Source organism: Oncorhynchus nerka, linkage group LG19, assembly GCF_034236695.1.
Source record: "Oncorhynchus nerka isolate Pitt River linkage group LG19, Oner_Uvic_2.0, whole genome shotgun sequence".
Lineage (NCBI taxonomy): Eukaryota > Metazoa > Chordata > Actinopteri > Salmoniformes > Salmonidae > Oncorhynchus > Oncorhynchus nerka.
Window position 1 is genome coordinate 22,089,699 of NC_088414.1, and position 23,825 is coordinate 22,113,523.

The 23,825-nt window shown below is 42.9% G+C and overlaps 1 protein-coding gene across 2 annotated transcripts in view; it reads right to left on the reverse strand.

Annotated features, from left to right (window-relative positions):
* Positions 1-7,853: 7,853 nt before the first annotated feature.
* Positions 7,854-23,825, reverse strand: part of brinp1 (bone morphogenetic protein/retinoic acid inducible neural-specific 1) — a 121,683-nt gene continuing 105,711 nt past the window's right edge. For both annotated transcript variants that reach the window (XM_029620470.2, XM_029620471.1), the window contains 3 exons: positions 20,460-20,696; positions 18,091-18,313; positions 7,854-10,520 (listed from right to left, as the gene is read on the reverse strand). In XM_029620470.2, coding sequence (XP_029476330.1) covers positions 9,380-10,520; positions 18,091-18,313; positions 20,460-20,696 — 1,601 coding nt within the window. In that variant the 3' untranslated portion in view covers positions 7,854-9,379. The remainder of the gene's footprint in view (positions 10,521-18,090; positions 18,314-20,459; positions 20,697-23,825) is intronic.

The window sequence follows — 23,825 nt, forward strand, 5'->3', positions numbered from 1 at the left end:
TCTCTGGTACTTTACGAAAGTGGGACAAGTTGTCACCAGGGCATCACATTCATCCAATGAACCAGTGTTCTGCTACAGCTGTCAGCCTGTGGCGTGAGCGTGCCATGTTAGTCATCAGGGAAAGCATATTGACAGACATATAAAAGACAGAGGATGTCACCATTCGGCTCTGCTCTGGAGCTGGTGTAAGCACCCATTTTGGCCATGGGGGGGCTGTAAAGATATATGAACTGCAAGGCCAGTTTTTTAGTTGCCCACAGTCCCCTGCAATTGAAACAAGAGTGAGGTATGTGTGGTCTGTACTCATAAGCTGATTTTAATAAATGATCTACTGTACTGTATGTGCAACCCAAGTTACACATACTGACTGCTACCTACAGTGAGGTGAGTGACTGAAGAGCTGAAGGTAAACCAACCATTAGGTGAGGCACTCCACAGCACGGTGGTAAGCATTATTTCACTGTACAGTAAGATTGGGCACAGAGTGCGAAATATACCATGACATTTGGGGTCTCTACTTTTTTCACAGACCTAATAGCTGTCAACCAGTCTGTATCACATCCGCCCCTGATTGGGTCTACTCTTGTAGCCTGAATTAATTAATGCGTCTTGCTGGAAAAATGACCTTTTTTTGTAGAAAGGTTGGGACACATGAAAAGGGGCTGAGACACAGGACGGTCTGGGGATGACAAGTGCAGCCACATAGTGGTGTTCGTTTAATTTGGAATATGTTTTTATTTTAATATTTACCACTGTAGCAGCATTTTAAACAAATAGGAGAATAGTTCAATTAGATTTATTTAGAGACCCCAAAGTTTGACTTTGTTGCATTTAGGGGGACTCATGCCTCATTCAGGGGATCTGAGACGTGCCGGGCCCCCGTACTTCGTACTCTGGTTGGGCAGTATCTATATTTCCATACGTTCATACCATACCTGTGCCATTCCAGGATTGACATTACCTGCAGTGCACACAAGGGGACCAAATGTTTTTTTTTTTTTTAAAGGGGCAAAACTTCAGTTACTAGAATGCTAACAAAATGCTCACAAGTACTATGGAATTCCCATAGTGGATGCTAGGTAAATGCTAATGAGCACGTGTGAACATGTGGACAGACAACCCAGCTCATAAAGTTAAGTATTTAAAAACAGTTTGCAGCACTTACAAAACAGATATTAGACAGCGGGGATCTTAATCCAGGAGTGGATTGTCTCTGGCGTTACCAAGAAGCATTGTAAATAAGAATTTGTTCTTAACTGACTTGCCCAGTTAAATAAAGGTTAAACGGAAAATAAACCTTGTAAGCTAACTTTGCTAACGTTAACAAGTTTTAAAAAACCCAGCTGGAGAGAATTTCATAGGTAAACTTAATAGTTATATGGAATATAGCTGGCAAACATTAGTAGTTTCATACGATTTGAACTTGATCACCAAACTTAAGTTGCACTGAAGGAGTAATTCTCCTCAGGAAGCTCCCGCTTTGCTCATTGTACTTCTTTGTAAACAAACACACGTGACTGGCTCAAACAGCTGTTTTGGGAAACTAGTTCCGGTAGGCTTCAGAATGATAAATAATCTAACAGGTGAAATGATGAATGCAATCTGCTTTATCTTTTGCCTAGAGCACAAGTTGACTGCAGGTGGTTATTAAAAAAACAATAGTGTTGGCGGTATTGGGAAATCATACCGAGGGTATATTGAAACACCCCGGGATACATATACGGTATACCACTCAACCGTACTGTACAGCATATCTCACTAGAACATATTTGAGCAATTATTCACCAATCCCACCAAAAATAAAAACCTTCAATCAAATGCTAATTTACAGTTACATCACAACAACTAGTCCTTGTTATCAGCACTGCCCACAAGGGTTAAATGAGGTTCTGTGTAGGTGTTGTCTGTGAGAATCTTAATAGAGTTTTTTATATATATATATATATATATATATATATATATACATAAATAAATAAATGCTATTCCACATAAATATAGCCTTTTAATGAGAAATTGATTATTATATGAAACATTCATTTGAAATAAGCTGATATAATGATTTCAACATAACAGCAAAAATTACATAGGCAAGGTATTAGGAGTTGTATATTCAATCAAATGTATCCATGGGTATTTGCGACATTGCAGGGATGTTATGCTGATAAAGCAAATGTGTGCTTGTTTCATTAATGCCGTGGTCAAAACGAACTCATATTTCATATGGTACACACTACGGTTCAAAAGTTTGGGGTCACTTAAAAAAGCCCTTAAAAAAAAAAGAAAAACACATTTATGTCCATTAAAATAACGTAAAATTGATAAGAAATACAGTATATACATTGTTAATGTTGTAAATGACTATTGTAGCTGGAAAGAGCTGATTTTTAATGGAATATCTACATAGGCGTACGGAGGCCTATTATCAGCAACCATCACTCCTGTGTTCCAATGGCACGTTGTGTTAGCTAATACAAGTTTATAATTTTAAAAGACTAATTGATCATTATAAAACCCTTTTGCAATTATGTTAGCACAGCTGAAAACTGTTGTTCTGATTAAAGAAGCAATAAAACTGGCCTTCTTCAGATTAGTTGAGTATCTGGAGCATCAGGATTTGCCGGTTCGATTACTGGCTCAAAATGGCCAGAAACAAATAACTTTCTTCTGAAACTCATCAGTCTATTCTTGTTCTGAGAAATTAAGGTTATTCCATGGGAGAAACTGCCAAGAAACTGAAGTTCTCGTACAACGCTGTGTACTACGCTTTTTACCACTTCCGGGTTGGAGCGAGCGGTCGCATCTGCACTCGGTCCGCAGGTAGTATTACATTTCATTACATTTCATTATAGTACAACGGTTTGATATGTCTAATCTTAGCAATTTCTTCTTAGCTAGCTACATAGCCGTCTTTGTATCATAGATAATTGCGTAATTATCGTATTTCGTCGTCCTAACGCAGTCTACACTGCCCTGCAGCTAGCCAGCTAGCTAACGTCCACCGTTAGCTAGTCCACCGTCTACCGATTAGCAGCACAACTATTACACTCAACTGAACGACTTGATTAGTGTAGTGTTAGCTAGCTACATAGTTGTCTTTGCTGTCTTCGTATCCAAGATAATTGTGTAGTTTTAGAGTGATTATCTTAATTTACCGAGGTTAGCTAGCCAGCTATTTGTCGTCCTTAACGTAGGAGACACTGCTAGCTTGCCAACAGCTAGCCAACGTCCACCGAACAGAACTTCCGCACTCAACAATCCGGTCGCATTTCGCTTCGCTCCACAGGTAGTATCACATTTTTCATTTCATTTCATTACAGTACAACGGCTTGATTTGTTTGATCGTAGCTAGCTACATAGCTAGCTACATAGCCGTCTTTGTATCAAAGATAATTGTGTAGTCTAGAGCGATTTCCTAGGTTAGCTAGCCAGCTATTGTCGTTCTTTTAACGCAACGTAACGTAATCAACACTGCTAGCTAGCCAGCTAGCCCCGAATAGCAGCACAGTAGAAACTATCACACTCAACGGAACGACTTGATTAGTGTAGTGTCAACAACGCAGCCAATGCCAGCTAGCCTACATAGTCAACAACGCAGCCTCTGCCAGCTAGCCTACTTCAGCAGTACTGTATCATTTTAATCATCTTAGTCAATAAGATTCTTGCTATGTAAGCTTAACTTTCTGAACACTTGAGACGTGTAGTCCACTTGTCATTCCAATCTCCTTTGCATTAGCGTAGCCTCTTGTGTAGCCTGTCAACTATGTGTCTGTCTATCCCTGTTCTCTCCTCTCTCCACAGACCATACAAACGCTCCACACCGTGTGGCCGCGGCCACCCTAATCTGGTGGTCCCAGCGCGCACGACCCACGTGGAGTTCCAGGTCTCCGGTAGCCTCTGGAACTACCGATCTGCGGCCAACAAGGCAGAGTTCATCTCAGCCTATGCCTCCCTCCAGTCCCTCGACTTCTTGGCACTGACGGAAACATGGATCACCACAGACAACACTGCTACTCCTACTGCTCTCTCTTCGTCTGCCCACGTGTTCTCGAACACCCCGAGAGCTTCTGGTCAGCGGGGTGGTGGCACCGGGATCCTCATCTCTCCCAAGTGGTCATTCTCTCTTTCTCCCCTTACCCATCTGTCTATCGCCTCCTTTGAATTCCATGCTGTCACAGTTACCAGCCCTTTCAAGCTTAACATCCTTATCATTTATCGCCCTCCAGGTTCCCTCGGAGAGTTCATCAATGAGCTTGATGCCTTGATAAGCTCCTTTCCGGAGGACGGCTCACCTCTCACAGTTCTGGGCGACTTTAACCTCCCCACGTCTACCTTTGACTCATTCCTCTCTGCCTCCTTCTTTCCATTCCTCTCCTCTTTTGACCTCACCCTCTCACCTTCCCCCCCTACTCACAAGGCAGGAAATACGCTCGACCTCATCTTTACTAAATGCTGTTCTTCCACTAACCTCATTGCAACTCCCCTCCAAGTCTCCGACCACTACCTTGTATCCTTTTCCCTCTCGCTCTCATCCAACACTTCCCACACTGCCCCTACTCGGATGGTATCGCGCCGTCCCAACCTTCGCTCTCTCTCCCCCGCTACTCTCTCCTCTTCCATCCTATCATCTCTTCCCTCTGCTCAAACCTTCTCCAACCTATCTCCTGATTCTGCCTCCTCAACCCTCCTCTCCTCCCTTTCTGCATCCTTTGACTCTCTATGTCCCCTATCCTCCAGGCCGGCTCGGTCCTCCCTCTCCCGCTCCGTGGCTCGACGACTCATTGCGAGCTCACAGAACAGGGCTCCGGGCAGCCGAGCGGAAATGGAGGAAAACTCGCCTCCCTGCGGACCTGACATCCTTTCACTCCCTCCTCTCTACATTTTCCTCTTCTCTCTCTGCTGCTAAAGCCACTTTCTACCACTCTAAATTCCAAGCATCTGCCTCTAACCCTAGGAAGCTCTTTGCAACCTTCTCCTCCCTCCTGAATCCTCCTCCCCCCTCCCCCCTCCTCCCTCTCTGCAGATGACTTCGTCAACCATTTTGAAAAGAAGGTCGACGACATCCGATCCTCGTTTGCTAAGTCAAACGACACCGCTGGTTCTGCTCACACTGCCCTACCCTGTGCTCTGACCTCTTTCTCCCCTCTCTCTCCAGATGAAATCTCGCGTCTTGTGACGGCCGGCCGCCCAACAACCTGCCCGCTTGACCCTATCCCCTCCTCTCTTCTCCAGACCATTTCCGGAGACCTTCTCCGCTACCTCACCTCGCTCATCAACTCATCCCTGACCGCTGGCTACGTCCCTTCCGTCTTCAAGAGAGCGAGAGTTGCACCCCTTCTGAAAAAACCTACACTCGATCCCTCCGATGTCAACAACTACAGACCAGTATCCCTTCTTTCTTTTCTCTCCAAAACTCTTGAACGTGCCGTCCTTGGCCAGCTCTCCCGCTATCTCTCTCAGAATGACCTTCTTGATCCAAATCAGTCAGGTTTCAAGACTAGTCATTCAACTGAGACTGCTCTTCTCTGTATTACGGAGGCGCTCCGCACTGCTAAAGCTAACTCTCTCTCCTCTGCTCTCATCCTTCTAGATCTATCGGCTGCCTTCGATACTGTGAACCATCAGATCCTCCTCTCCACCCTCTCCGAGTTGGGCATCTCCGGCGCGGCCCACGCTTGGATTGCGTCCTACCTGACAGGTCGCTCCTACCAGGTGGCGTGGCGAGAATCCGACTCCACACCACGTGCTCTCACCACTGGTGTCCCCCAGGGCTCTGTTCTAGGCCCTCTCCTATTCTCGCTATACACCAAGTCACTTGGCTCTGTCATAACCTCACATGGTCTCTCCTATCATTGCTATGCAGACGATACACAATTAATCTTCTCCTTTCCCCCTTCTGATGACCAGGTGGCGAATCGCATCTCTGCATGTCTGGCAGACATATCAGTGTGGATGACGGATCACCACCTCAAGCTGAACCTCGGCAAGACGGAGCTGCTCTTCCTCCCGGGGAAGGACTGCCCATTCCATGATCTCGCCATCACGGTTGACAACTCCATTGTGTCCTCCTCCCAGAGCGCTAAGAACCTTGGCGTGATCCTGGACAACACCCTGTCGTTCTCAACTAACATCAAGGCGGTGGCCCGTTCCTGTAGGTTCATGCTCTACAACATCCACAGAGTACGACCCTGCCTCACACAGGAAGCGGCGCAGGTCCTAATCCAGGCACTTGTCATCTCCCGTCTGGATTACTGCAACTCGCTGTTGGCTGGGCTCCCTGCCTGTGCCATTAAACCCCTACAACTCATCCAGAACGCCGCAGCCCGTCTGGTGTTCAACCTTCCCAAGTTCTCTCACGTCACCCCGCTCCTCCGCTCTCTCCACTGGCTTCCAGTTGAAGCTCGCATCCGCTACAAGACCATGGTGCTTGCCTACGGAGCTGTGAGGGGAACGGAACCTCAGTACCTCCAGGCTCTGATCAGGCCCTACACCCAAACAAGGGCACTGCGTTCATCCACCTCTGGCCTGCTCGCCTCCCTACCACTGAGGAAGTACAGTTCCCGCTCAGCCCAGTCAAAACTGTTCGCTGCTCTGGCCCCCCAATGGTGGAACAAACTCCCTCACAACGCCAGGACAGCGGAGTCAATCACCACCTTCCGGAGACACCTGAAACCCCACCTCTTTAAGGAATACCTAGGATAGGATAAAGTAATCCCTCTCACCCCCCCCTTAAAAGATTTAGATGCACTACTGTTCCACTGGATGTCATAAGGTGAATGCACCAATTTGTAAGTCGCTCTGGATAAGAGCGTCTGCTAAATGACTTAAATGTAAATGTAAATGTACTACTCCCTTTACCGAACAGCGCAAACTGACTGTAACCAGTATAGAAAGAGGACAAGTACTTTAGAGTGTCTAGTTTGAGAAACAGATGCCTCATAAGTCCGCAACTGGCAGCTTCATTAACTAGTACCTGCAAAACACCAGTCTCAACATCAACAGTGAAGAGGCGACTCCGAGATGCTGGCCTTCTAGGCAGAGTTCCTCCATCTTAATCTTTTCTTTTCATTGGCCAGTCTGAGATATGGCTTTTTCTTTGCAACTCTGCCTAGAAGATATTCCATTGAAAATCAGTCGTTTCCAACAACAATTGTCATTTACAACATTAACAATGTCTACACTGTATTTCTGATCCATTTGATGTTATTTTATCGGACATAAAAAAGGGTTTCTTTCAAAAACAAGGACATTTCTAAGTGACCCCAAACTTTTGAACGGTAGTGTACTTTGATTAAAACCGTCAGAAATTGCCACCCCTCTCTGATATTCATAATGAAGTAATTCACTTAAGAATGGAGTGTATTTGAAATTTGTGCAATAGCACACCAACGGTATTGTGGGTATTCTCGTTAATAATGGCCTCTTTTGTTCTCTTGGAATTACTATGATTTAAGTAGTCTTTGATGTTATAACTATACCAACACTAAGTTGCTATTTACAAGTATAATGTACATAGGAGAGATAGTGTCAGGAATTTGAGACTTCAATCTCTGGATGATGGGTCATTTAACCACATGCACAAATCAGCAGGGCTTTAGCTAGAAAACATGTATCTCAGGCTGAGAAATGAGGGACATATCTGCATTGATGTGGTCTGATTTGCTGAATTCTTTTGAATGTCTTTATCTTGTGTGGTAATGTGTTTTTACTGTGTACAGTAACTAAACTAAGAGCAATTTCCCTCCTCTAAATATGTTAAAGGGATAGGTAACAGGCACTTAATAATACTACTAATAATAATAATAATAATAACAATAATAACGTAGGTAGTGTTCCTTGACAGTTCTGAGATAGTATGATGTTTGATACTATGTTTTATTTATGTAGCTATATATAGCTATAAACGAACGTCATGTCAGTGCTTTCAATAAAGTATGACTAGAAAGATTAAACAACCTTGTGTCAGAGGGTTCAATCTGATTTGCATGGTCATTCAAAGTTAAGATCCAACGTGGCATAAAAAAAAGTACATAAAATAGAAAGTAGATTTACAGATTAAAATGAACAGAAGTATTTGAAGCTTTTATATAACTGTTTCCCATGTGGGTTCACTCTAGTTAGTAGAAATAGAAAGCCAATGGCTTTACAATGTCATCCCATAATCCCAGAGAATACACTCTCTCTGTCCACTGTGTTATCCTCCAATTGAAATGGATTTGGGGGAAACAACAACGACAACATAAAATACATGAATGGGACATCTTTCATGTTTTAGAAAAATGGATCACGGGGCTTTCCATGTCTTATGTGTACCTCAGGGAAATGTATGGCTTTCATGGTGTCTGTTGCAGATGTACGCGAATGATCGATGCTCAAATTTGCTCTTGGTGCCGAAAAGCTTGACACATCAGCAGTCACAAGGTGTACGTTTTGCAAAGCTGTACGAAATAGCATTGATTGTTCATCTTCAGACCACGATATTGCACTCAGGCACCAGAAGAAACCTCCTCATGAGAAATGCCTGTAGAATTTCAAGCACGGGAGGTAGCGCCCAAAGTTAAGTTTCAGCTTAGACTGGATTCACTCACTCTCAAATGACACATTCAATTAACGAACAGCAATAAGCATCAAGCTAAATAAAGGTATACACATATATAAACAGCTGGTTTCTGTTATTTGACATGAAATGACTATCCGCTGCCCCGGTCGTGTGCCTATGCTTTAAGTACAGCAACAAAGTGCCTTAAACCTTACTTCACAAAGAGAGGGATGCAGACTTGTCATGAGTATTTCATGTTATAAAGAGACTATATAGCTAATGCTTAGAGTATTTGCTTGGGCTATTTACCCATAAAATGTATGAATGCCTTCATACTGTATTAAACTGTAATTTTACATGTTTGTAATATTTTGCTTGTTGATAAAGCATATTAACTGAAATAAAAGGATGATATCTGGTCTGCCCTTATGCAACTTCATTATATCTTTAAAAATGTTTTACTCAGTAAATAATGGCAGTTTCAGATATAACCTTTGTTCCCTCAGACTAAAATAAAGGCCTCTTTGTCACCAGGAGATGGATTTAATTGTTTTGCTTATTTTTTCTCTTTATGCTCTTTCAGGAAATGACAGACATGCTGGGACAAAATATGGTACAGTCTTTTAAAAGTGGTTTTCATTAATCTTCTTCTTTATCCAACTAAAAGGCTTCATCACTGCCTTTTTGAGTTTCATTTTAACAATTACAATTACAAAGTTTTAATAATACATCAAAAGGCAGAACAAAAAGGTCCAAAAAGGAAAAAAATGTAAAGGAATATCCCAAAACAGTTATATTTGTAGTGTCTGTTTGCTCTTTTTTTGTTTGATTGTTTACTGTATCTCAGCAGAGTTTGGTAGTTAGGTGATCTGATTGTTTCAGTATCTCTGTGTTGTACATGTCCAAGGCGTGGTTGACCCGGATCATCTCGCTGTTGTTCAGCTTGAGCCTGTGTTTCAGCATACAGGAAAACAGGTCCAGCTGGGGTTTCCCGGGTGCCACTGGAGGGGCCAGGCGATTAATCCGCTCCCTAATGTCCAGCAACAAGAGCATGACGGAGGAGGAGGAGTAAAACTGGGTCCCCTGGGTGTACGACTGGTTCACCTGCTGCACGGCGCTGCGGAGCAGGTCAGCGTTGAAGCGCAGGCTGTAACCAAACACCTGGATGTCGGAGATCTTGATGTAGATCTGGCGCTTGTTGGGGTCGGACAGGTCCACGGGACCCTGGCCCGTGTCATTTCGTAACCCAGTGGGCACCTTGGCGCGGCTTCGTAGGTAGATGTGCACCGTCTCAAAGAAGGTCTTCCACCGGTTGCCCAGCAGCAGGGTCCAATTGAAGCACTGGGAGTTCCCCAGCCTCGTCTTCTCCCAGCGCGGGTAGCCGTGCTCGCCGAAGGGCATGCTCCAGCCCTCTGAGTGGCTGCCGCTGAACGGGTTCACGTAAACAAAGAACATGGGGTCGATGCTGCTGTTGCGCATCTGGCAGATCTTCATGGAGAGCCCAATGATCATGTGGAGGTAGTCCATCCGGTTCTTGTTGCTCTTCAGTGTCAGGGACATGCGCTTGCGCCACCGTGGGTCAAAGAAGGTCTCCAGGCGGATCTCGTTGCTTATGAAGGTGGTGTGGATGTAGAGGCGCGAGTCCATCTTCTGGAGCAAGTACTTGAGCTCCAGGTCTTGGAAATCCAGGTCGGTCTCGAAGCTGATGAACTGCTCGCTGCGTTCTGAGTCCACGTTCTGGGGCTCACAGCGGCCTCGGTACAGCTTGTACCCCTTGTTGCAGGAGCCGCACTGGGAGATGTTGGCCAGGCTGCACATGGCACAGCTGTTGTTGCCCCCAATGATACATGGGATGGGTCGCTGGCATAGGGTGATACCCGTGTGGCACACGCACATCCTCTGGCTCTCCAGGAAGGTCCCCCAGAAACTGTTCTCATTGCAGTAGAGGAAGGACTGGACCCTGTTCAGCCACTGCATCACAGACCTGGACAATGGAAAGAAAGAAAGAAAGTGTCAGAGCCAGAGTGATCGAGGGGGGAATAGAACAAATTGGGGAGCAGAGACACAGGGATAAAATGCACCATTAATAAGGACCGTTTAGCAAGCACAAATTCAGTGTTAAACTGAGGATTAACCTCCACTGCCACTGCCACAGCCTGCTACTGTTTGTTACGGTCTAGTCTGTGGAGGGGATAATGTATTCCTCAAAGGCATAATTCCTTTATTTCCCTCGTGGGATGGCAGCATCATTTCCTATGCAAATTGTGTCTCTTATTCCCCCTCAGGCATCCCTTTCTGTCATCTTGGTAGTACTGAAACTTTCTACTGTGAGATGGGGGTGTTTTTCTAGGAGAGACTGGAGAGGATGAGCTCAAGGTTAGCCTGACATGCTAATGAACTAGCATGGTAACGGTGATGGGTGACCTAGTGCTTGACAGGCCAGAGAGCCCCAAGCCATCCCAAAATGAGCCATGGGTAGGGTCAGGGAAGGGGACAGAGGAGACACTCTACAGACCCAAATTACTTTTGCTCCTATGGGATATGAAATAAACAGCAAAAAAACAACCTCTCACTGTCAAACTTAACATGTGTAAATATTTGTATGAACATAACAAGATTCAACAACTGAGACATAAACCGAACAAGTTCCACAGACGTGATTAACAGAAATTGAATAATGTGTCCCTGAACAAAGGGGCAGTCAAAATAAAAAACAACAGTCAGTATCTGGTGTGGCCACCAGCTGCATTAAGTACTGCAGTGCATCTCCTCCTCATGGACTGGACCAGATTTGCCAGTTATTGCTGTGAGATGTTACCCCACCCCTTCCTCCAAGGCACCTGCAAATTCCTGGACATTTCTGGGGGGGAATGGACCTAGCCCTCACCCTCCAATCCAAGAGGTTCCAGGCGTGCTCAATGGGATTGAGATCCGGGCTCTTTGCTGGCCATGGCAGAACACTAACATTCCTGTCTTGCAGGAAATCATGCACAGAACGAGCAGTATGGCTGGTGGCATTGTCATGCTGGAGGGCCATGTCAGGATGAGCCTGCAGGAAGGGTACCACATGAGGGAGAAGGATGTCTTCCCTGTAAAGCACAGCGTTGAGATTGCCTGCAATGACAACAAGCTCAGTCCGATGATGCTGTGACACGCCGCCCCAGACCATGACGGACCCTCCACCTCCAAATCGATCCAGAGTACAGGCCTCAGTGTAACACTCATTCCTTCGACGATAAACGCGAATCCGACCATCACCCTAGTGAGACAAAACCGCGACTCGTCGGTGAAGAGCACTTTTTGCCAGTCCTGTCTGGTCCAGCGACGGTTGTCGGTGATGTCTGGTGAGTACCTGCCTTACGACAGGCCTACAAGCCCTCAGTCCAGCCTCTCTAAGCCTATTGCGGACAGTCTGCGTACTGATGGAGGAATTGTGCGTCCCGGGTGTGATGTTTGGATGTACCGATCCTGTGCAGATGTTGTTACACGTGGTCTACCACTGCGAGGACGATCAGCTGTCCATCCTGTCTCCCTGTAGCGCTGTCTTAGGCATCTCACAGTACGGACATTGCAATTTATTGCCCTGGCCAAATCTGCAGTCCTCATGCCTCCTTTGCAGCATGCCTAAGGCACGTTCACGCAGATGAGCAGGGACCCTGGGCATCTTTCTTTAGGTGTTTTTCAGAGTCAGTAGAAAAGCCCCTTTAGTGTCCTAAGTTTTAACTGTGACCTTAATTGCCTACAGTCTGTAAGCTGTTAGTGTCTTAAGGACCGTTCCACAGGTGCATGTTCACTGATTGTTTATGGTTCATTGAACAATCATGGGAAACAATGTTTAAACCCTTTACAGTGAAGATTTGTGAAGTTATTTGGATTTTTACTAATTATCTTTGAAAGACATGGTCCTGAAAAAGGGACGTTTCCTTTTTTTGCTGAGTTTAGGTTGAAGGATATGTAACTGGTACTTTGAGGATTATTAAAAAATATATGTAATTAGACAGCTTCCCAAAAGTGATTTGATCAAGTTTTACTTTTGAGTTAATACTGATTTTGAACAAATTGAGTTGTGAGAAATATATTTTAATCCATTGAACATTTCGTCTTTACCTAGCAATTCTTACGTAAACCTGACTCCATCATTTTTTGAAGACGGGTTAAACTGACACAAAGCGATGTACTTTCAAGGCAATCTTGGATATGTCCTTGGATCAGTCCTACCCTGATAAAAGTTCCTTTATCTCCTGAACTGAAGAGAGGAGTATCAAAAGATAAGAGTAACATTGTGAAATAACAAAGACACGGCTGAATGCATGTCCCAGAACACTGACTCTAAGATGCACTTTGAGAAAGTAAAGCTTTTGTTCACGGCCACATATTCACCCCACTATTATCTCTGCAGGACATAAAGACAAAGCCAATGACAATTCTGTTGGAATGAAAAAGAGGTTCCAGTGCTCATGTGAGAAGAACCTTGAATATAATATTTCACAGGACAAGAAAAACTGAGGAGATTGATGAAAGGGTAACAATTTACTTGACACCCAGCGTCATAACAGCTGACATAACTTCTCGTAACCTGTTATAATATGGTGATAACACTGTCATGACGCATGTATTTAGACCTGTTCTGACATATATTGTGTTATTTTATGGCTGGTTATGACACCTACATATGAGTGTCAAAACCCATAAAACCTACCACACAAGGCACAACATTCCATTACACCCTAGCCTATGTGTCAACAGTATGTTTATGTTATATAATGTTTTTGGGAAATTGACCATGTTAAATGATTATTGTAATTGCGCACACATTGATGTCAGACATGCACCTACCCTAATGTTCTGTTGCTGAGGACTGAGATGCAGGAGCAGATTTCAGGAGCAGGACAAGAAACCCTCTTTTTGACTGGTGACATGTACGTGACAGGCCTATCTGGCTTGTATGATGATGATGGTCATAATGCTTCATGACAGTGTCGTCATGAAGCAGTGTATTTTCTACAAGTTATTTAAAATATGATGGAAAAAAAACATGACTGTAAAATAATTCATTATAACATCAACAAAGGATTTAGAAAACAAACTTTCAAACAAAAGGAAACTTCTTGGCAGGGAAAAATATTATTTCAATAAATGTGGGCTTTGACACTTATGTAGGTGTAATAACCAGAAATAAAATAATGCAATATATGTCACAACAGGTGTAAAGCACCATGACTAAACAACGAAAGTTGAATGACAAAATGTATAAACAGGTTTTTAATGCAGTCGGTTTGTCTCCAAAAGTTCAAAGAACACAAAAGAGTCCTCTGTCATTGACACAACACACAAGGTATGAGAACTTTAAAATAGTCCTCCGTTTTTTGTGCACTCAGGTACTTATTGGACTTGTGAGAAATGTTTGCTGCAAATGACAACAACAAAATACATTTGGAAAGTTTTGAGAGGTTTACGCCACAAAGATCAACCCGTTCCTATTAGTTTTATTATCTTTTCATTTACGTACGAGAGGCAGGCATAATCATATTATTCCATATATATTCCCCCTTGAATTTATCTGCAATAACTACAGTTTTATGTGATCTGAAACACCGGAATAAAATATGTTCCATCATATAACTGCTTCCCTCAATATGCAGTTTGAGAGCATCATGCTGGTAGTTTTATTTTTCCTTATTTTTTTCCCCTCCCAAACAAGTGTCTGTGTTGAGTTTGCCACAGGGAATGAGATCGAAACGAGTGGGAATGAATGCTGTTTGTTTTCACGAATCACAGCACAATCTCTGTGTTTGTAATAGGGCATCAGACAGTTCTGGTGCTCAGCGCAGATGACATACATTATCACAAGACCCCTTCTGTTTGGGGGAACGAGGGAAAAAGAAAAAGAGAGAGATAGAATGAGAGAAATACAGAGAGAGATATTTGTTGATACCGATGATTGAATGTGATAATGCACTAATCGAAAAACTATGTTTGATGACAAAAATAGCCTGCGATTTCATTATTGACAGACGTTCTTATGAAAGGGAGTTATGTACCAGACATATCTTGACAACCATAACCCTGTCAACGTCTTATAGCAATTACTGCTAAATAATATATAGAGTACAGTCAAATCTGTTAACATGCCCATGAATAATTACTTTGATACATAAACATGGATGCCGATTACTTGGCTGGGAGTTATGCTATTTTATATCCGTCAACATTAAATCACTCTCTGTTTGAGAAGAGCTTCTAGCTATAATCCCCTGGCACGTCTGCTATAGCTCTGCACAGGCACATTCCATATGTTTCCCTGCATAGAGAGCTCACATCTGTGATAGGTGAGTGGGTGTAAGACAAGGTGAGGCAGGTGGAGCTAAGCCTACCTTGCAACACATCGGATGATTTTCTAATGCAAGTTTGTTCAACTCCCAGTTTATCAGCTACAGGCTGATGACAGATGAGGGCAATTAGAGCTAGCCAACAGTGAGGGACATGTCTAAAAAGGGCCTAAAATGGCCACTTTCATCTTGATTTCCTAAAAAAATACTTGTGATGCAAATGTAAAAGGGTTGTTCAACAAAACGGGTGCCTTTTTTATATTTTAAGTAGAACATACGCAGCCATATTGAATTTTAAAAGATGTATGATTAAAAGATCATATGTAGAGACGGCCACCACACATTGATTACTCATTTAATTACAGTCGTTTTTTTGTCTGAATACCACATGTATCTTAGAGGTATGCCGCATGCATGCATTCATGAAATGGCAACCAGGCTTGAATAATAATAATAATACGCACCATACTTTCCTTTCCTTTATTTACCTCAAGCTAAATCCAATGAAAATATGACTTATGCACACAGCTCATGGTTGTATACAGTGGTGGGAAAAGTACTCAATTGTCATACTTGAGTGAAAGTAAGCAATAGATTAATAGAAAATGACTCAAGTAAAAGTGAAATTCACCTGGTAAAATACCACTTGAGCAAAAGTCTAAAAGTATTTGGTTTTAAATATATGTAAGTATCAAAAGTAAACGTTTAAATTGACGGATAGCCAGGGGCACACTCCAACACTCAGACATAATTTACAAACAAAGCATTTGTGTTTAGTGAGTCCTCCAGATCAGAGGCAGTAGGGGTGACCAGGTATGTTCTCTTGATAAGTATATGAATTGGACCATTTTCCTGTCCTGCTAAGCATTCAAAATGTAATGAGTACCATTGGGTGTCAGGATAAATGTACGGAGTAAAAAGTGAATTTTTTCTTTTCTTTCCGTGCTTCTACACCTGCATTGCTTGCTGTTTGGGGTTTTAGGCTGGGTTTCTGTACAGCACTTTGAGATATCAGCTGATGTACGAAGGGCTATATAAATACATTTGATTTGATTTGACTTTAGGAATGTAGTGAAGTAAAAGATGTAAAAAAAAATGTAAATACCAAGGTAAAGTACAGATACGCCAAAAAACGACTTAAGTAGTACTTTAAAGTATTTTTACTTAAGTACTTTACCCCACTGGTTGTATAGTCATCTGGTTATACATTAAGGCATGACTCTTTCTTGTCCACATGACCAGGAAAAACATAGAAACCAGAGTTTTTCCCAGTAAAAACACACAGCCATAAACATCTGCTGGTCCTAGTTATGCAGTACATCCAGTAGCACAGCATGCTTAAAAGAAACCAACGCTGAGGCTCTACTCCACTCTAACTACTTGGAATATTCCACTCATTACACCTGTGAAAACACCATAAATGTTTAAAAGGGTACGGTCCAGCCATGCCTGTGGATTGTGTAACAGTGATTATCGCTATAAAAGCAAATGTGTAATTAGACTACGGGGAGCAGCCTGAGATCAAGCCACCACCATCAAAGTCCACCCTGAGTTTCCCCCTGCAGGTCTTAAGCTAAGTAGCCTTCCACAGTAGGGTCAAACTGTGGAGGAACCCCCTCCAGCCCTGGAGAGACTTGGTTCGTATTGTTCCTGCAGTTGTCAAGGCTCTCCACTGCCAGAATCCAATTGGGACTGAAGGAGGCTTGCTTTCTATAATTATAGGCGTGTGTCCCGTCGGTGGGAAGTAGATCAGTAGTAAGGATTTCTGGGCTGTCACAGGCAGTCTTCTCTCTCTCCAACTCGGCCCTTCGGGGCAAAGGCCATGCCACCAGAGAGGATAGGGCCTCAGCTCAACTCTGAGCAGCAGGACAACAAGGTCTACTGCTACTAGTACTACTGTACTATATGTAATGGTGGTCGTGTGGATATGTGTGCTTTTTAAATAGAGTAACATTTCACTATATTGCACGTAGATATCCATGAAATTCGGAAGGAGATATCACTTTAACCCATCCTAACAGCTGTGGGAGTACATAGCAAACCCACCTGATAATGTATGCTTACATATAAACACTAATTCATAAACCTGTGCCTTGAACTGAGCCCCACAGCAAGGGACTCCACATTCGTCATATCAGCCCTGTTTACTGTATGTCTCCCTAGGAAACATTACAAACACTAGTATGTCAGTATGTTTAGTTTACGCTGCATTGGTGGTATCAAAGAGTAACACTGATGTGGGTACTGGTCTGAAAGGAGGATGCCTATTGGCACAGTGCATCTCTCACTGACATGGATGCATGAGCACACACACACCACACGCACACGCGTGCACACGCACACAATCAATCACTCACACATAAACACACACACACATATATAGAAACAAATAAACAAACACAGTTTCTCTTCACAGTGCCGTCAGGCGTCCTTGATGTGTGCTCTGCCGAGCACGGATTGTGCACTGCACCGCTTTGATAACACTTCTGAACAAACCCTTTGCCAAAGCTTGCATCCTAGCGTGGGTGTGTTCCTTCTACCTTAGTGACAGTTGACAGCTGTGCGTTCCTTAACCACATAACTGAATATTTTGAGGATTTTCCCTGTTTATGTTTGTATATTGACATTCCACGCAGATGTAACATCATTTTTTTTCATCTGGTATTTAGTGTGTTATTTTTCTCCATGTTGTCTGGTATATTATGGGGTGGAATGACTCCATTTTAGAATGCATTTCAGACTGGATTAGCATTAACGCCGTGCCATTTGTGCAGCAAAGCGTGCTATCTGCAGTCACAGTAGGTGATGGCACATTTGTGCACTGACCCGGTCAGAGAGCTCCAGCGGTTAGATTCTTTTTCATCCTGCATTGTGAAATACTAGGTAAGACTAGGGTTCATTGGGCGTTTCCGTGATTTCATGGACAGAACTATAAGAGCCAGAAAATTCAAAGTAAAAATGCATTATCTACTGTATCATAATGTTTTCAAAATACAGTACTTCAACAGGCATTACTGAGACGAAATACAGAAAATCCCCTACCTAACAGAGTTCTCTCACAGATTAATTTTGTCACCTTGGTTGCAGTTTATCCACCTTTCTAAGTTACCTTCCGTGATACCATGGTCCACAGCGTTGGCACCAACATTCTGCATCATCAAAACAACACATTACAACACAATGCAGCAGGGTTACATAATACATTTTACTGCTTCTTAGACCCACCTCTCCCTAGGCATCTGGTGGTTGGGGTTGTGGTGGCAGCGGATGCTGAGGCCAAAGAGCTTGCGGGCGGTGCGCTGGATCTTGAGCCTCTGGGTCTCCAGGGAGCTCTGGAGCAGGCGGTAGCGGGCCTGCAGGTCCCAGTCACTGCCCCACAGAAGGTGGACACTGCTGACCGGCAGGAAGTGGGTGGAGGGCAGCCTCTTCAGGAATGACTTAAACTCATCTGGAGGAGGGAGAGGAAAGGAGGGTGATTAAGAGATCTTGCGGGACACAGACAAGGACTGTCTGTTGTCAGAGCAACCTTGGATCAGCCTCCTTCCTGTGCTTTCTGTTCTCAGGTGTTGTTTTCCTGAACAACAAAGCTTAAGTGCATCATGATGCATTACATGCCTTGAATCAAGCAAACAAAACACCATTGGCATTTATGATAATAGCACATTTGATCAAACAAAATACTCCCGTTAAAGGTAGACTGGTTAAATCAACATTGTTTCACATCATTCCAAGCCAACAAGTATATGTGATGACGTTGAATCAACGTTGAATTTCGTCTCTTTTTCACCCAACTCTTATCCTAAATCCAATGACATGGTGACATTTTTTGTTGATTTCACGTTGAATTCACGTTAATTGACAACTCAACCAAGTCAAAACTAAACATTGAACTGATGTCTGTGCCCAGTGGGTCGCGCTTCAACACTCTTAGTTGTTGCATAAATGTACTTTCTGCATTTGAGTCAAATCGCTGAGTCTACCTTTAAATAGGAATACACCGTTTTATTATTTAAAAAATGGCTATCCGATACTGTATGCACTTCCTCTTGGAAATCTCTTCAGCAGCCAATGACCTTGAGCGACTCAAACTCAGTTTGTGTCCTCTATAATATATAAATATATATGTATGGCTGTCAGGGTTTATTTGTCTCCTTTTATTACTTGTTAATAATATATAAGTATGAGCCCCGTCAGGTGGATACTGAGCGACTCCCTTTGGGAGTATCCCGAACCATCCTCTGTACATTACTATTCTGACTTGATCAGTAGGGGATGAGACAGGGGATGTGACTGAGTATGTGTGTGAATATTTGTGTGGCCAGACATAACCGCCCGCTATATGGGTCATTCGCTAGGCATGTGGAATATGGTGGCTTGTTGATGGGGTTTCACCAACTGAAACGATGCAGATTGCGTTTTAATTGTAACGGTTTTATAATGACGCCATCCATTTTGACGAATTGGTTGCTGCTCGAGACACATGTTCAACACACAAAGGCTCGCGCATGTACACACACACAAATGTACACACACGTGTACACACACTAACACACACACACACCAAATAGTCACACCCACACACCAAATAGTCACAAATCAATACCATTACCCTTAACACACACACACACACACAAATACATCTTACTAGGTTGCATGTTCTATTTTGCAAACTGTTTAATACAGTTGGTTCATCTCACATTAATGCTGCATCGAAAACAGCATTCTACAGAAGTTATTGTTTCACACTTGGGTTCATGCATGGGCCTGTACTGATTGCATGGTGGGTGGCTTCCCTATGTGACTGAGTGACAATGGCTCCTCACACACATTTAGCCTGTGGCATGCTTAGTGAAACCTGGCTGAGGGGGGTAGAGAGAATTGACTGTTACAATTAACTGCTAGTGCCTTCTTCTAAAACAGAAGGCGTTAAAATGGCTGCTGAATTATTCATACCACACTTTATTGCAGATTGGCTCCAAGACCATGCACGCTTTATGTGGTGGTATTCTATGGAAGGTGACTCACGTAAAATGACGACACCTGAATAAAAAACAGCTGAATTTAGAGCTGACTGTCAGTGGATATACCATTATATCACTGTTTGGTGTGGATATTGGATGCTGTAAAGACCTGCATCTGGTGTTCTGTTTGAGGACACATCAGTGGAAGTAGCCCTGGCTTCAGACCGGTCATTAGTGCCTAGCTGAGGTCCATATGCAAATGGTCCTGTAGTCATAATTGGCCTCTACGCAAACCAAAGAGGGAAGACAAGCGAGGAGCTAAGTCATGGGATATCCTTATAATTTTGGATCCTTTTTCTTGCTATATTCGTTATTTTAACCTGAATCTAAGGCAAATATCTTATTATTTATTCCTTACTTTAGAAATATAGTTGATGGAAGGGGTTAAAATAACAATGAATTGCTGTTAAATAACAAATTACTGAAAACAATACTCAACAGTAACATCACTTACCACAACTATAGTGTTTGTGGACGAAGACACATGGCTGAACAAAACTATAGTAGACTGTACAGTAATCTAACAAGACTTACAGTAAACTAGAATTTGCAATCATATCCTTCCCTGCTTACCTGAGTTCTCAAAGTCCTTGTAAGAGGTGGCCCAGGACTCCGCCTGCCCAAGCAGGGTGTTCTCCATGATCTGGATGTCGGTGATAGGACAGTTGCATTGTGGGTACTCGTCAGCACACATGCAGATACACTGGCTGTTCCGGCAGATGTACTCCCCCTCCCCATTACACATGATGTAGCTCAGAGCCGACTGAACAAACTTCTCCTGGAGGTACTCTGGAAAGATGACCTGGAGACCTGGAACACAAAGGGAAATCATTTCTATGACATTGTTTTGAAAGGGGAGGTTGGCATCTTCAAAACACATCTTCACTGACACGTGTCTGCTGGTCAAACATTCAGTTCAAATACAATTTTATACAGTACCAGTCAAAAGTTTGGACACACCTACTCATTCAATTGTTTTTATTTGTTTATTTATTTATTTAGACTATTTCCTACATTGTAGAATAATAGTGAAGACATCAAAACTATGAAATAACACATATGGAATCATGTAGAAGCCAAAAAAGTGTTAACCAAAATATGTTATATTTGAGATTCTTCAAAGTAGCCACCCTTTGTCTTGATGACAGCTTTGCACACTCTTGGCATTCTCTCAACCAGCTTCATGAGTTAGTCACCTGGAATGCATTGAACAGGTGTGCCTTAATAAAAGTTCATTTGTGGAATTTCTTTCCTTCTTAATGCATTTTTTAAAGTGTATTGAACCTTTATTTAACCAGGAAAAGCCCATTGAGACCCAGAGTCTCTTTTTCAAGGCAGACCTGGCCAAGAAGGCAGCAACAATCAATACATTACACAATTAAAACATACAACAATACAACCACATGATCCAGCCTTAAAAAAGCATTTACACTCCTCTGTAACAGAGTCTCCCATCAATATTTTAAATTCATTCAGTGGCACTAACATATATAATGTAGATGGATTGTAGATTATTCCATGCGTCTGGTGCACAAGAAGAGAAGACAGTCTTGCCTAATACTGTGAATGTCCTGGGGACTTTAAGTAGCAACCACCTAGCAGACCGGGTATGGTAACTGCTGGTGGTGAAGGAGACCAGACTACAGAGGTAAAGAGGGTGTGTACCCAAAAGGGCTTTGTAGATGAACACATACAAATGTATCTTTCTGCGCATATAAAGTGACGCCCAACCTACCATTTGTAACAATGTGCAATGGTGGGTGAGTGGCTTGGCATTTGTAATAAAGCGCAAGGATGCATGATTAACAGAGTCCAGTCTCTGTAAGATGGAAGAGGCTGCATGCATATACAACAAGTCACCATAATCAATTACAGGGAGAAAAGTGGCCTGAACAAGCTTCTTTGTAGCCGTAGGACAATCCATTATGTTATGACAAGGTAGAGGTGGTATACAGAAGACAGCCCTATTTGGTAAAATACCAAGTCCATATTATGGCAAGAACAGCTCAAATAAGCAAAGATAAATGACAGTCCATCATTACTTTAAAACATGAATGTCAGTTAAACTTTTCAAGTTTCTTCAAGTGCAGTCGTAAAAACCATCAAGCGCTATAATACAACTGGCTCTCATGAGTACAGCCACGGGATAGGAAGACCCAGAGTTATCTCTGCTTCAGAGGATAAGTTCATTAGAGTTACCAGCTTCAGAAATTGCAGCCCAAATAAAATGCTTCACAGAGTTCAAGTAACAGACACATCTCAACATCAACTGTTTAGAGGAGACTGCTTGAATCAGGCCTTCATGGTTGAATTGCTGCAAAGAAACCACTACTAAAGGGCACCAATAATAAGAAGAGACTTGCCTGGGCCAAGACACACAAGCAATGGACATTAGACCGGTGGAAATCTGTCTTTTGGTCTGATGAGTCCAAATTAGACATTTTTGGTTCCAACCGCCGTGTCTTTGTGAGAATCAAAGTAGGTGAACGGATGATCTCCGCTTGTGTGGTTCCCACCGTGAAGCATGGAGGAGGAGGTGTGATGGTGCTTTGCTGGTGACACTGTCAGTGATTTATTTCGAATTCAAGGCACACTTATCCAGCTTGGCTACCACAGCATTATTCCATGATACGCCATCCAATCTGGTTTGCATTTAGTGGGACTATCATTTGTTTTTCAACAGGACAATGTCCCAAAACACACCCCCAGGCTGTGTAAGGGCTATTTGACCAAGGAGAGTGATGGAGTGCTGCATCAGATGACCTGGCCTCCACAATCACCTGACCTCAACCCAATTGAGATGGTTTGGGATGAGTTGGACTGCAGAGTGAAGGAAAAGTAGCCAACAAGTGCTCAACATAATGTGAGAACTCCATCAAGACTGTTGGAAAAGCATTCCTCATGAGCTGGTTCAGAGAATGTCAAGAGTGTGCAAAGCTGACATCAAGGCAAAGCGTGGCTACTTTGAAGAATCTCAAATATAAAATACATTTAGATTCAATGTGTTGTTTTATAGTTTTGATGTATTCACTATTATTCTACAATGTAGAAAATAGTCAAACATTTTGAAAAACTTTTGACTGGTACTGTACATTTGGAAAATAAGGATTGTTTCAGTGGCATGAAAAATGACATCACACAAAAACGAACCTGCTTGTAATTATAACAGTAAGCAGACAAGAGCGGCACTACATCACCTCATAGGAGATGGAAGACATAGATTATAATACTATTTTGCATGTCTATACCTTCAAACCAATACAGTATACCTCAAATTATAACAATACGGAAAGCCCCTGATGGTGTTTGCAGGTTGCACTTTTGTCATGACAGATTCTGTCTATTGATGCGTTTTGAACAGGGTTTATAGAGTTGGTTTAAAAGTTTCCCCATGTTTGACTTTGAGTTGTCTTTCTCCGGAGGTCAACTCATGATGTGACAAAATGGAACAGTGATTGATGGCTGCTGTCTTGTTGTGTCTTGTTTTATTTAACACAGCAGTAATTTATTCCCTGTGTGTGTATGTGTGTGTGTGTGTATGTGTGTGTGTGTGTGTGTGTGTGTGTGTGTGTGTGTGTGTGTGTGTGTGTGTGTGTGTGTGTGTGTGTGTGCGTGTGCGTGTGCGTGCATATGGTTCGGCAACATGCTGCTAATAGATAATTGCCTCTTATGTTAGCAGTGACGTAGCGTTAGTAACCTGGAAGTTGGTTGGCCTGAAAGCCCTTCTTCACACTTAAAACTGACAAGGTATTTATACTTTTCAGTTTCCAGCACGTCCATATCTCACCCAAGGGATCTAATAGAAGAGAAGCTCTGACAGCTAAGTCAAAACCCTTTCTCTTCATTGCTGGAAATAAATCCTTGGCAATACAAGCCATTGGATTGGAAAAAATGAAATAGATTTTGCTTCCTCATATGAAACCACGTCTTGGCAAGGCA